Raw genomic sequence first — 13,629 nt, 5'->3', positions numbered from 1 at the left:
CTACATAGAAGGTACAGGCACATATGCATACATGTACTAACTATTACTTTGTAAAACTGAACTCTCCAATAAATCCTACCAATCATTTCACCAGATCTGTAACAAACACCAAGTTTCTCTAACCTGAAAAAAAACCCTAAAAAAGATAGGTTGAGCACAAATTTACTGCTACAATAGGACTAACAAAGTCTGAATTTCTACTGCTGCCTGTCTTGTATTTTCTGTCCCTAATACAAAATATTATTACAGAATTATACTGTATATAATATATACTATATTACAGAAGATGCCCCTCTCTGAGGTAGATTCTCTCATGTGCAATGAAATTTGATTCTATAAACAATTCTCTACTTTAACTAGTTCCTGCCTGATGGAATCCTGAAAGAAAGGAGGAATATTTCAACCTCTTTCCTCACTGTCTAAGTAGCCAATGAGTTAAAAACATACTTAAATAAAATTGCATTAATGGGTGAAACAGGGATGGAAAATCAAGAAATAAATACACGTGCAAATATAGTCTGACCATGTAAGCCTTTTGTTCCCTAAGAACTCCAAATGAGTTTGAGGAGATCTAAGGTTGGAAAAAAGGACAGTCTGAAAAAAAGTGGGGTTTTTCAAGTATATTATTTCAAATTGCTTTAACAGCTGTTGCTCAGCAGATTATATACTGAGGAACTGAAGAATCTATTCATGCTTTCCCAGGGCACAATGCTCATGATGTTTAACAATAGCATTCAGCTTTGAAATACCACATATTCTGTGACACTGGGAATAAGCTTACTAAATGCATAACCCCACTACCTCCAAACCCAGGTATCTTAATGTAATTTTGTTGTCAGTTTTGCAAAGGTACTGTTGGTAGCAACATGAAAATTACACACATACAGTCAAATTATGCAAACTTTGGCAGCCCATTCCTGTATCCTGAATCCTTATACAGGGTCTCCACAGGACACTATTATGCAGCTCAGGTACATTTAGAATAGACAGATGGGATTATCAACACAGCCTACAAAGACTGGTCAGCTGATTCCTTGTGGAATACAAAGAACATGACTGAGGCAGAGAAGTGTAGCTGGCAGAATTATGAATTATTTTTTAATAGAAATGGTACTAGACTGCCTGTCCCTGATGAAATAGCTCTCCTTTACTGCCTGGAGTGTTGATTTTGCAGAGGAAGATGCACCAGTGTGAAATTCACAAAATAAATAAATATCTAATAAATAAAATAATAACCATTCTTACTTTATAAATATGCGGATTGGAGAGAAGGCCTTCACTGATACTCATGTATGGTTTTCAGAAATGAAATTTTTATGTAATCTAAATCAATAATCATAAAAAGCGCATTTCAGAAACTCGCATGGCTTGTGAAGGCAATGTTTGAATGTATGGTATTAGTGACTAAAAAGCCACAACCCATGAAATTGATGATCAACTAATCTCTGAACAAGTCAGGTGCTAGTTCAAGACAAGTATTTTAGTATTTCTGCTCTCATCTTCCATGCATATTGCAGTTGTGATAATTGTTCTTCACCATTCATTTGAAAAAATGGGTCTCAGTATTAACTTATAATACAAAGACATTTTTCAGTGATGAGGTGAACTCCTGAGCCATGGTAAGAATCTTGCTTTTCTCAGTTGTCTTTTGCAGTTCAAAGGGACCTTCAGCAGTCTGATCATGACAAAAGTCACTGTTCTTTCTGGTTTAAGCAGATATGTTTTTCTCAGTGTTTACTTTTCTGGGTTTGGCAGCAGTTATAAACATTGAACTGTGGGAGATTACTGGTAACATCAAGATGAGTGCATACCAGCTAATAGTAGAGTACAGGAGTACAAAGATAACAAAGGCTATTTACCATGAAAATAAGCCATTCTGCACCGGTTCTTATGACTATAATCTTAGCTATCAGATTAACATTACACATAGCCAACTTCTTTTATTGCTGGCTTATTTTGATAATTTTTTTTGGTCTTTTCTATTCTTTTCATGGCTCATCTTTTGAGGGTTTTTTTTGTTTTGGTATTTTCTATTCTTTTCATGGCTCATCTCAGCCGAAGATTTTTTTACTATTAACTATCTAAAACTACAAATTGTATAAATGTCACCAAAACCAGAGGGACCCTGGGCTCTTCACTTAAGAGTTTGGGTTAATTGGTCTAACTTTAAGAACCAAACAAATCATCACATTTAGAAAGCAGGAAAAAAAACACTGGAAGGAAATGCCATCAATACAACTGCTACCAAAATCACTGGAGTTAAATTTAATTACCTGAGGGTTTAAAGGAAACATCTGTTCTACTGCAGACAAGAGACTTTTTCTCTCACATGGTCACAACAGTCAAAGCATGCGAGCCTCTGTGTGTGTGTGTTAGCTTTAACCTTCACTGTAAAATCTTCTAACTATCAAGCAACTCATCACCACACTCTGCATCTACCCATAAGGAAATCATCCTCCTCATGAGAAGTAACATTAGAGATGCTAATGCATGAGAGAGTAGACAATAATGCCTCTTTGGCAATACCACTTAAAATAATGCAACTGTTCTTGTATGCTCCAGCAACCTCACTTGCATTAGGGAAAGTAAATGCATGGGAAAATTCAGTCTGAACTGATCCATTTTTAAAGTTTCTTTCTGCTCTTGGCTGTAAAGTGTTCACACTTGTTTTCCGCTCAATTAGCTTGTGAACTGTTTGTATTTACATCAGCAATTAAAATTCTTACATGCTTATGTTTTATAAGGTACTAGCAAGGTACAGGACATGAATATCCTTCTGAATAAACAGAAGGATATTACTTAACACAGGAGGAATAAAAGTTAAAAAAATAGGAGACAGTAAAAATACCTAAAAATAAAAATGCCTAGCATTGATGAACCCTACATTTACAATGTAGACCATTACCTTGTCCAGTGTATTCAAAAGAGTCAGCTTCATCAGGAGTGTCAAGGTCATCTACATTAATGTCAATTTCATCGGGTGTATCCAAATTATCATCAGACAATATAGACCCTTCACTCTGGTCCAATGAGAGATTGATGTTTGGAGCAGTGAGCTTTATCCTTCTGGGCTGGGAGCCATTAAGATCAAGCGAATTGGGAGGTTCTGAATAAAAGGAAAAAAAAAAAAAAGAACAAAAAAGAGAAAAAGAACTGTAGCTACTTCACATACAATTAATCTCCCAGGTACTTGAAAACTACCTTTAAACACAGTGGGACAGATCAGCTCTAGTAACACCATGACATTTAAGACCACCCAACACAAAATACAAATATTAGCATTAATGTTTAATGAAATGAAACAAAAATCTACAGGAACAGCAAATGTAGTTCAGAGCTCTTAAATTATGTTAAATCCTGAAACACTTTTTTGCAGTCATCAGACAAAATAAGGTTTTGAACATGCTCTGACCCACAATATTTAAGAGCTTGAAGGGCAAATATAAATCATTTGATTTATGAATCAAGACATTGCTGAGTTCCGGGAAAATTTGTATGAGTTAAAAGCCATTGTAAATATTTATTTTCTTACGCATTCAGTGCTGATTTACAAATACTTACATGTTTAGCTTTAATCATATAATACCTTACTCAATACAGTAACAAATAAAAAAAATCTCTGAGTCTCCTAATCAGTCTTAAATAGAAGTAGTATTCAACAAGACGAGAGCTAGATATACCTTTGCTCCTTGCCTCTGCCTTGTATGGCACATTTCAAGTTGTTCTGCTTAGTTCACTTAGACAGAGTTCAATTATAAAATAAATAATACAGACTATTAAAACTTTACAAGGACTAAACAAGTGGTAACAATGCCCAAGAGAAAATGTCACACTGCAATTATCATTTCTCAAGTGAAGAAGAAAATTGGCTAAATAAAGCAAACTCAATGCTTTTTTTTTTTTAACATTGAACTGATTCTTTACCAGCACAGAAATATCATTCTCACTGCATAATTAAATGCCACAGGAATAAGCTACAATTAAGAAAATAAGCAAGAACTTTTCTCACCAGGTCTCATCTCCGCAGAACTGGGGCTTTGTACACCCTCAGCTAAAGGGATGTCCATTCCCACATCCTCTTGTACCAATCTGAGAGGTAAATACAAAGTAAGACCTTAAAGAGATGTACAGCTCATGATCTTATATAGAACTGAAATTTCCTCCAACATAGCCAGTTCAGAAGCCTGAATAAAAAACTGATGTTGCAAACAGCAATATTTCTCATCTTACACAAATGAAGATGGTCTTCAGTTATCAAGCTAATGCAAGACATCACTGCAAGGAGCTGCAGCTACTCTTCGTAAAACAGTACATTCCTAACTGTATACACAGTTACTGTACAGTCAAAATGAGTAGGTTTTCCCTTTTTTGGTATTGTGTATCTTACAGCAATTCTGATCCAAACCAGTAATACTGATACAAGTAATCTGTCACACTGAAAAAGTTCAGAAAGTAAAAAAGGGAGAACCAAAACTACATAAAAGATTTTCAAAGACTAAATTGTTGCAAATATCTTACCTAGACCCCATTTTTAGGAAGATACTAAGAAATTATGTTTAACACACACAGTACCTACACACACACATACATACATACAAACATAAGACAAGGAAAAGGCACTAAGTGGTGAAAATAGCAACAAAGATAGTTAAATGTTTAAAGAAAGTTGACTTGAACCGTTTTTATGTCTACTTGTTATTTAAATATTTTACTAAGTACTTGCTGGAAGAACAGTTCAACCGCAAACAAGACACAACATTTTAACACTTTTAGCAGCTACCAAACTATCTGCAAATGTATGACTTCAAGAGAGTTTCATTTACTTTATCATAATACTTCTAGTATTTTATTTTGCACTACTGTTCCAAAATCTGGATTTTTTTGCCCTCACAAAAGCTGAAGAACAAACTCTTCTCCGAACTTTGACCAACAGAACTGTGATGAGATCAAAGCTAGTAGTTTTCCCTGCAATAGCATCAGCTAGCTATGTTTTGAATTATTCAAATGACTCAGCTGAACAGATCTGAATAGGTGTGGCTTACTGCTCTTGCAGTTTCTTCCTGCCCACACTTTCCCAATGAGGAGGACTACCCTCATTATTTGATTGTGTCCAGACAAGACCCTTTGGTCAATCACTGTTTCAAAGTGGGAGTATAGTTTCTGTGATTTATAGTAATTTAATATAAATTATACATAAATGTGCATACTTAGGGCTGCCAAAGGCTTCACTGTGCCTAAACTGAAGTAGATCTTTACATCAAGCCCTGTGAAATCAAATTCCCAGTACTGACCAGCAAATTTTTTGATGAGACCAGAGAGAACACAGTTTTCCATGAGACCATAGTGAATACAGTTTAAAGCTATGGTCAAACATGTTTGTGCTGCTCAGCCTTCAACTAAGCCTTGTGTCTCAATAAAAACTGATTTATCTAATTTTGATTTTATCCCCACATACTGTATAGTATGTCTTTCATAAACACAGAGATGAACAGCCTAATGATTTTTACAAAGCATATCAATTCTGGAATATGTTTAATCACTGTTAAAGAAGGCTTGAAACACTTTCTCTTAGGATACACAACAGACTAGTGAAGAAATTTGATGAAAGTATCCAGTTCATTAATAAAATGAAGGCAAAAATTTCCTATAAGGTACCAGTTCCTTTTTCCCCCCAACTCTGTACAATTATCTGTATTCAGGAGTACTGACTACGATCACAACTTACATAGATAATGTAAATAAATCACTGGAATCTTTGGCATCCTTTTGTGTGTGTGGTTTTTATACAATCTGTAGTAAAATATGGGTAATGAAGTCTGATTCATTCATAGGCACTAACTAGAGAGAAATCCTAATTAAAAAGAAGTGCTGTAAGTAACAGCTGGCTAAGGCAAATAACAGTAGTGGAAAGGGTGTGGGGAGAGCATGAATATTTCTAACCCATTTTAAATTCAGATTTGGATTTTATGTGAGGCTTTATTAACCTTTTAAAAATAAAACCATGAAGAGTTCTTCGATTAAACCAGCTCAGGATTAGTTAGATGATGACTTATGGGTACTCAAGGGTTTATATTTTGGTTGGAAAGAATTTTGGTACTGTCATTCAAACAATTAATTTGTGATATTTCTTACAGCTTTATCAGACCAAATGGCAATTCCTTACCTGCAAAACCTTTGGGAATTACTGGAGGAAAATATTTGAAAGGAAATATTCAAATCTGTGTGAAAAGTAAGGTAGAGCAGGACAGTGACATTTCAGGCTTTCTGTATTAAAAAGAGATACTGTATTAAACTAAAAAATTGTTTAAGAAGGAAGATTATCTTTTCCTCTGTATGAAAAGAGCATGACTGAGTTTTATATACTCTATGCCTACAGAAACAGTAACAACTATAATCTGAAAGAAAGCAATTTCCCACAAGTAATTAATTCACAAATTTAGAGCTGCATAACATTTTTGCAATGCCCAGAACAGATTTATCCTAAATCATGATGTTTCTAGGATTACCTAAAGACTGCTTTTCTCCCTGTGGCATCTTCTTTTTACTTTTTTTTCAACACATATGTACTTGAATTGGTATTGTAGCTTTCTCTAGGGCCTCTTACACTTTCACAACAAAATGTTGAGGTATTTTTCTTCTTTCAATGGGACCATTGCAGCTGAGTTAAACGAGAATTTTTTATCATATTTGTGAAGAAGAGTACATTTCTAGGTATTAAAAGCTGCAGGTGAAACACTTGTTTGAATTTCTTATAAAATTCAGCTACAAGCAGTATACTCAAAAAATATCCCTGCTACTGGATTACAGTTAAACAGCATCAGAATTTGTTGGAGAATTTCTAACTTTATCTTGTTGACACAGTGTTTTTAATGTCAAAAATCTGTACTGTTCATACTGGGTTATTAAATTTGGAAAGTAAGACTCTCTGGTCCTACAAGAACTGGGTCAAAGCAGGAATTTAAACAGTTCAGTTGCCAAAAGCATTGCTGACGCTAGGTTCTCCATTTTATCTTCAATTACATAAAATGCTATTGCCTTTCAGAAGCTTTTTAGGACAGATTAGGTTTCCTGGGGGTTTTTTTGTTCGTTATTTTTAATTGTGTCAGGTTCTTATGTACTGTCAAAACCAGTCAACAGGTTTTTTGGAGAAGAGAAAGTCTGCCTTGAGAGCTAGTCTTATTTTTCTAAATCCTTTGTGCTTTACCCAAAGACATTAAAGATTCCTTAGCCACACACACACACACCCCTTGCTTCAGTGAAAGTTCTTCATTTTCATATGCCACAGTCAATATTTCACTCATAAATTAACAGACAATACAGGCATATTTAAAATGGTATTTAAATATCTGTGATATTGTGCCCCAACACACAGCTTCAGAATTGCTGTCACAGAGAGAATGAGGAGCATATGGATAAAGATTGTTTTCTACAGACACAGCTTCACATTTTTTGATGGATTTTGAGAGCATGTTCTGCTGAGCAGCTCAGCACCTTGCAGAGAAACTTCTGGGTGTGCAGAACTCTCAATAGATCTCAGCAGAAACCCTAGCAATGGAAGTCAGACTCCAGAAACTTTAAAATAGGCAACTGCCTCCTCTTCCTTTCACACAGACTACTTCATATGCTTTCAAAATTCTGGCTTATAAAACTCCTTGCCTTGCCATAAGGGTGCAGCTTGGAACATGGATGATGTGGACAAAAATATTAAAGAAAGATATATTTTTTAATCCCCTTTTAATGAATGCTTCTATTGGAAGAAATAAATTAAGTTACTTTAGAAAGCCCATTCTATTCAGGTATGATTTACTGGATTGATAAAAAAAGGATCTTGGAACAGAGGTCAAAGTCAATTAAGGTTTTTTGTGTCATAAATGACTTCTTTTATGTTGTACACAGACCAGTCATTTAAGGATCAGCTGCACTGGGAATCAAGTTACTGACGATTTGCTCTGATATTCAGGTCTATGATCTTGTTCAGAAGCAGCTGAATCCCCCTCGTTTCTCAAAGGCAGATCAGAGACAGACACCAAATTCATTTGAAAGGAGGAGAGGCAGGAGGCTGAAATACTTTCCTTTCTCTTTTCGGTTCAGACATTCTTACTGCTCAATAAATTAATAAGCTTTAAATAATTCTTAATGCCCTCTCAAATCAGTATTTCTCAAAATTCAAGTTATCCTTCCTGACTTTTCTAGGTACAGCAGCATTCTGCTATTTTGGAAAGAGCAGCTTTGAATATTCACAGCAATATGTCATAATCCCTATGGGCTGTGTTGCCTCACCCTTGTGTCATCTGTGATCTATCACCAGTTTCCCAAGTTGCTCTGCAGCTATTATTATCAAGAAGTTAATTTCTTTAGTCTAAAACAAGATATGCTTCTAATGCACTGCTTTGAATAAATACCTACAACACGCAAAAGAGATCAACATTAATCCAGTTGTGACTGTCATCACAATTTATTCAGCAGCTGGACTTCAAAATGTGTAAATTTTCTCATTTTCTTTACTCATCATTGCAGATGTTTCATCTGAAGTGAAGCGCACAACTGCCAGGCACTTTTCCTTGACAAGTAAATCATGTTTCCTCCATGCTGTTCCCTTTATGTAGAGAAATAAATTTATTCTTAAATTTTCACAAGATTCAAAAGTTTTTTTATAAAGTTTCAAAACATGATGAGTCAAAGAAATAACATGGATGAAATCACCTTTGTGCATATTAATACATGCTTGGTTTGGATACTAAATGTGAAGAGGAGAGATGAAGTGCAGTGGAAAGGTTATTCAGAGGCTAGGCATTTAGGCTTTTTTATCTTCTCAAATTCCACACAATATGCAGGTATACCCCGGTTTTGAATGAAGTAGGAGTCCTGCTGATAGATCACTTTCTCACTAATTTTGCAGAAAAATTGAGCTGCTTTGAAGAATAATGCAGGAAGTGAAATTTTAGGTACAAAAACAAGTAGGGGGACTTAAACTCATTGAGTTACTTTTGCAGCACACAGGCAGCACAAAGTCCTTCTCCTTTGAACCCATCCCATCCCCACCCTGTGACACCACCCTTATGCAATTACTGAGCACAGGAAAATAGAAAGGAGAGCTTGAGGGACTGGAAATGAGAGTATTTTCCTTGGAAGGTATGAAAAAGCCCTTGGCATTTATCCAGTAATGCCTGTCTACTGAGTCTCAGCATAGCTCTGTCTGAAACTGCTTTAGCATTAAGTGTTTTGACAGAGTATGCAGTATCTTGTGTAAACCCATCTCTGGCCTGCTTGATGGGTCTCACATAATTTTGATCACCCCACCTGGAAGATGTCTAACTTTTTGTAGACAAAACAAGAATTCCTTCCTACTAAGAAGCAATGAAAAGCCTTAGAAGAACCTAAAGCAATCATTCAAACACTCCATCAACTGCAATTTACATCAAGAATATGTTTACACAAAATGTTTTCTTATTGCTCCATTCCTCTTCAGTTTACAACTATGGAAATGCATATAAATTTAGAGCCAAAATATGTTACCAAATACAGGATTTTACGAGGGGTTTTTTGCTATCACCCATCTCTGTAGCTACCTTTCATGGTTTAAGCTGAGCTGGCAGCTAAGCATCTCAAAGACACTCATTCACTTTTCGCCATCCCAGTGGGATGGAGTGGCGAATACAAAGTTAGACTTGGGGGTTCAGTGAGGAACAACACAATTGCTCAACACTCACCGAGCCACGCCAAACTCCATCCCCGAGCCAGGATCGGTTCTGGTTCCCCCTCTGCTGGGAACTCCCCAGACTGTACACAAGGCACGATGTTCTGCGATAGCTCGGGTCAGCTGTTCCAGCTATGCTTCCTCATGGCTTCCTGTGCACCTGCTTGCTTGCAGGGCATGAGACACCAAAACTGTCCTTGACTTAGGGTAAGCATTACTTAGCAGCCTCTAAAACATCAGTGTGTTATCAACATTATTCTCATACTGAATCCAAAACACAGCACCGTACCAGCTGAGAAAAAATGAACTCTATGTGCCAGTCAAAACTAGGACACTACTCCAACATTCATCTCACCTGATATAAAAGAACAGAAAAATCCATTCTGTTTGCACAACTAAACACTTCACATATTATTTAATTTTTAAAAAAGAAACTGTTTTGCTGTTTCACATTTATATCCAAACAGCATATCCTTTGCCTTCTTTCATAGACTCCACACTCGTGGCTTGTAATTTCTGCGCCATTTCTGTTCAGAAAAGATATTACAGGTTTATAGACCATCACTACAACAGCATTTTTAAAAAGAACAGCAAATGTCTATTTCCTGCTTTTACTACTTGGAGTGGTCAGAGAAGAAAGTCAGTCTGTCCATCATCTTCCTGTTGTAGATGTAACTCCATAAACTGTTATAACTGAGATGTGCTATGTCCGAGATCCTTAACACTGCTGGACTAACAACAAATCCGAATATAATCTACATGTGTTTGAGTTTTGATGCTTGTCATCCCTGGCTACACAGGCAGCAATGTTCTGCAAAGTCAGAGAAATGTTGGACATACTTCAGTAGCAATTGCGTCTACAGCCAATAGGAGATGCTTTAAGAAATACAGTGTTAATATTTGAATTTCAGAAGTAACAACTGACAAAATACTGGGCTTTAGTGTGAAGAAACTTTGATGAAAATACACAAGAAGAAATAGAGAAAGAAAGCAAGAACATTAGTCCCCAAAAATCCAAATGGATTGTGCACTAAGAGATAAAGAAACCCATGAGCATATGTACCCACTGAACCCAAAATTACTTCCTCTAACTAGTCCCCTGCTACAAAACTTCCAGACAATAAATAAGAATTTATGCAGACACCTATTCAGAGATAAAAGAGACTGCAGTGTGATTTTTTTAGGTTCAGCAGAATCAATGATCCCTAAACTGTAGAAGTGTATGCAACAAATCAAAGTGACAAACACTGTGCAAGATTTAGTCAGTATCAATCAGAGATTATGCTTCAGCTCTACCCATATACCAAGAAAATGAGTGTATTGGAAGGAATCCACTCCAGGATATCTGAAACTATAAAAAAGTAATTACTTTTACTCACAGCTGCGTAAAATAATTATACTGTATACAGGTGACTTGTAAAAATGGATTAATTTTATAACCTCCCAAGACCTGAATTTAGCAACCATATGTTAGAAATTAGCAGTGTTTCTATTGCTATTTATTTTGTAGCTCTTAATCACAAATTAGTTTAGGAAAAATCTATAGGTTGAGCGCTATAATTTATGCATAGTATGAGACTTTTATTCCCACATCTGTATGAAAAGGAAAAGAAAATAAAAAAGCTGTGGTGGTTTGTTTGAGCCAAAAGGTTTATTAATCAAACATCTGTGCAAATGCTAACTCATCATTGTCATACTGCTTGCTGCCTAGTAGATTACATGCTTATAATCATATTTTACAGAAATATATGTAATTTATGAAAGCCACAGAACAAACCATAGCTAAATATTAGCAAAAATCATAAGTTCCTTGGTTTTTATACTTCAGTTTTCAAGTGCTAACATTTTGCTCCATTTTCAGCATGGGAGTTGAACGAAAAGGCTAGGCATAACAGTAAGAGGCAATATTCTTTCTATAGAAAAATCCTTATACAGCCACAAGATTTGAAAACATGTTAAAATTCTCACTTAGAGCCACTGAGTACATTTTTAACCATTCTTTATTAAAACATTTCCTAGTCTCCAATCAAATGCATTGTTTAGTTTCTGTTTATATACCCATCTTTTCCCTTGTTTCTCTTTTTTAACTTATACTATAAGCCTCATTTTATTCCAGGAAGCCTGTCATAGTGGTAGGCTCTCCTGGCTCCTCATATCAGATTAAGACTGCTAAAAAAAAGTTGCAATTCTTAAGCATATGCTGCTGCTTTCACTGCTGCTAAGCGGGCACACACTGTCTGTCCTGACCCTTTGCCAGCTCCCTCCCTGTGTCCCAGCACAGGAGAAACAGGAAAAGCCATGGAGGGATGCAGAGAGCCATGAAGGGACAAATCCAAGTAACAGGGATAATGGATTTCACTAGGCTATTTCATCAACCTTATGTACATGCCCATGGATCAGGCAGGCCTACGGAACAGATCCAGGCTCCAGCCTTCTTCAACTATATGTGACTTCCAGACACATGAAATAAAAATGCATCTTAATATAAAATGAGGGAAATTGGAAGTTCCAAACCTAAATGTCTTGCCGAAATGGGGACTTAGAAATGCAAGCCAGACTGATGCTGCCAGCAGCAGATCCCAGTCTCCAAAACCACATAACAATTTCATGGCATAAACAAGGACAGAAGACAATTCTGTAGGTGGTGCTTTTGGAATGCATGCAAATAACAGCACCGTCTCCAACTATGCCTCTTACAGAGAAATGCAGAACCTGCTAGGTTCCTAATATTACCATTTTAATAATATTCTCTTAAGGCAGTATTCTGTGTCCAAAAGCAGAGTAATAAATTCTAAGGCAGAAGTAACATATGGCTTAACACCTATTTCTTTGCTTAGCATTGCACTTGTATACCACCACATAGTTTTGCCCTAAGAGCAGGGGTTGTTCTCTGTTAGGTGCCTAGATCAGTGCTCCTTATTCTTTACTGTAACAATGGAAAATCAGCAGAATTAACAACACAAAGTTGGGGAGTTTATGTGGAGTTTATCCATCAATATTTAAAGATCACAAGGTCCAGCAATATGCTGTGTACGTTTAAAGCAGTATTAGCATTTAGAAAGCATGTTTCTGATCTCTTAAGAGATGTTGTTAGTATTCCACAGATAATATTTCACATATCTAGATGATTTGTTAATCAACAACCACTCTTGAACAAACAATACAAATGCAACATGGTAAAGCCAGCAGAGAAAGCAGAAATTAAATCAATCTGATTCAAAAGATCCATAAGTACAACCTGAAAATACATTTTCTTTTTAAATGGTATTTTTAAAATTTATTAAGATGCTAGGGACGTGATTCCTACCTTCCACTCTCATTGAGCAATTAATTATTCCCTGAAAAAACTCAGGTTTAGTTCCTAACTTTTAAACCAGTTTCTCTTCCTGAATGTGTGGCTCATAGTGACCATTTTCCTGCCATACTGTCCTTTCAGGACCTATCAGCAGAATACCTGCAGCTCCAAATGATTTAACTGGCATATCAGAAGCACTTGAAAAAGCAGGGTGCACCTTCTACCCGGTGCAGCCATCTGCACTTTCAGGAAGTATGCTAATGATTTGAGAGGAGTTAACAGGGGAGAGGTTGCAGGATCAGAAGCCAAAAAATCTTCAGAAAGTTTTAAATTTTATACCCCACTGGATTTGTCTATTCTCCACTGGACTTGTGGAAAATCCCCTCCAACTATAACAATCTACAGTGTATCACGCACATTTGTTTCCAAGTGAAAACATGCTAAAATGCCTCTCACTGCTCTTAACCATTATTCAAAACCATTAGTTCTGAAACTGAGCTAGTACCTGAACTTCAGTGGCTATTTCTCTTTACCACTTGGTTTTTCTGTAATATTGGCAATTTCTTGCATTGCTTAATGTACTTGTTTCTCTGCACGTCCGGATGATGACATGTACAGTGCTGATGACACTCATTAC

The 13,629-nt window shown here is 36.2% G+C and overlaps 1 protein-coding gene across 4 annotated transcripts in view; it reads right to left on the bottom strand.

Annotated features, from left to right (window-relative positions):
• PRUNE2 (prune homolog 2 with BCH domain) overlaps positions 1-13,629 on the bottom strand; it is a 100,798-nt gene that overhangs the window by 20,103 nt on the left and 67,066 nt on the right. For all 4 annotated transcript variants that reach the window (XM_054286206.1, XM_054286215.1, XM_054286222.1 and 1 more), the window contains 2 exons: positions 4,010-4,089; positions 2,906-3,106 (listed from right to left, as the gene is read on the bottom strand). In XM_054286206.1, the coding sequence (XP_054142181.1) occupies positions 2,906-3,106; positions 4,010-4,089 (281 nt within the window). The remainder of the gene's footprint in view (positions 1-2,905; positions 3,107-4,009; positions 4,090-13,629) is intronic.

Source organism: Melozone crissalis, unplaced genomic scaffold (genome assembly GCF_028551555.1).
Source record: "Melozone crissalis strain CALT ecotype California unplaced genomic scaffold, PUWL_Pcris_2 ptg000005l_1, whole genome shotgun sequence".
Lineage (NCBI taxonomy): Eukaryota > Metazoa > Chordata > Aves > Passeriformes > Passerellidae > Melozone > Melozone crissalis.
This window is presented reverse-complemented; position numbering and strand designations above follow the sequence as displayed.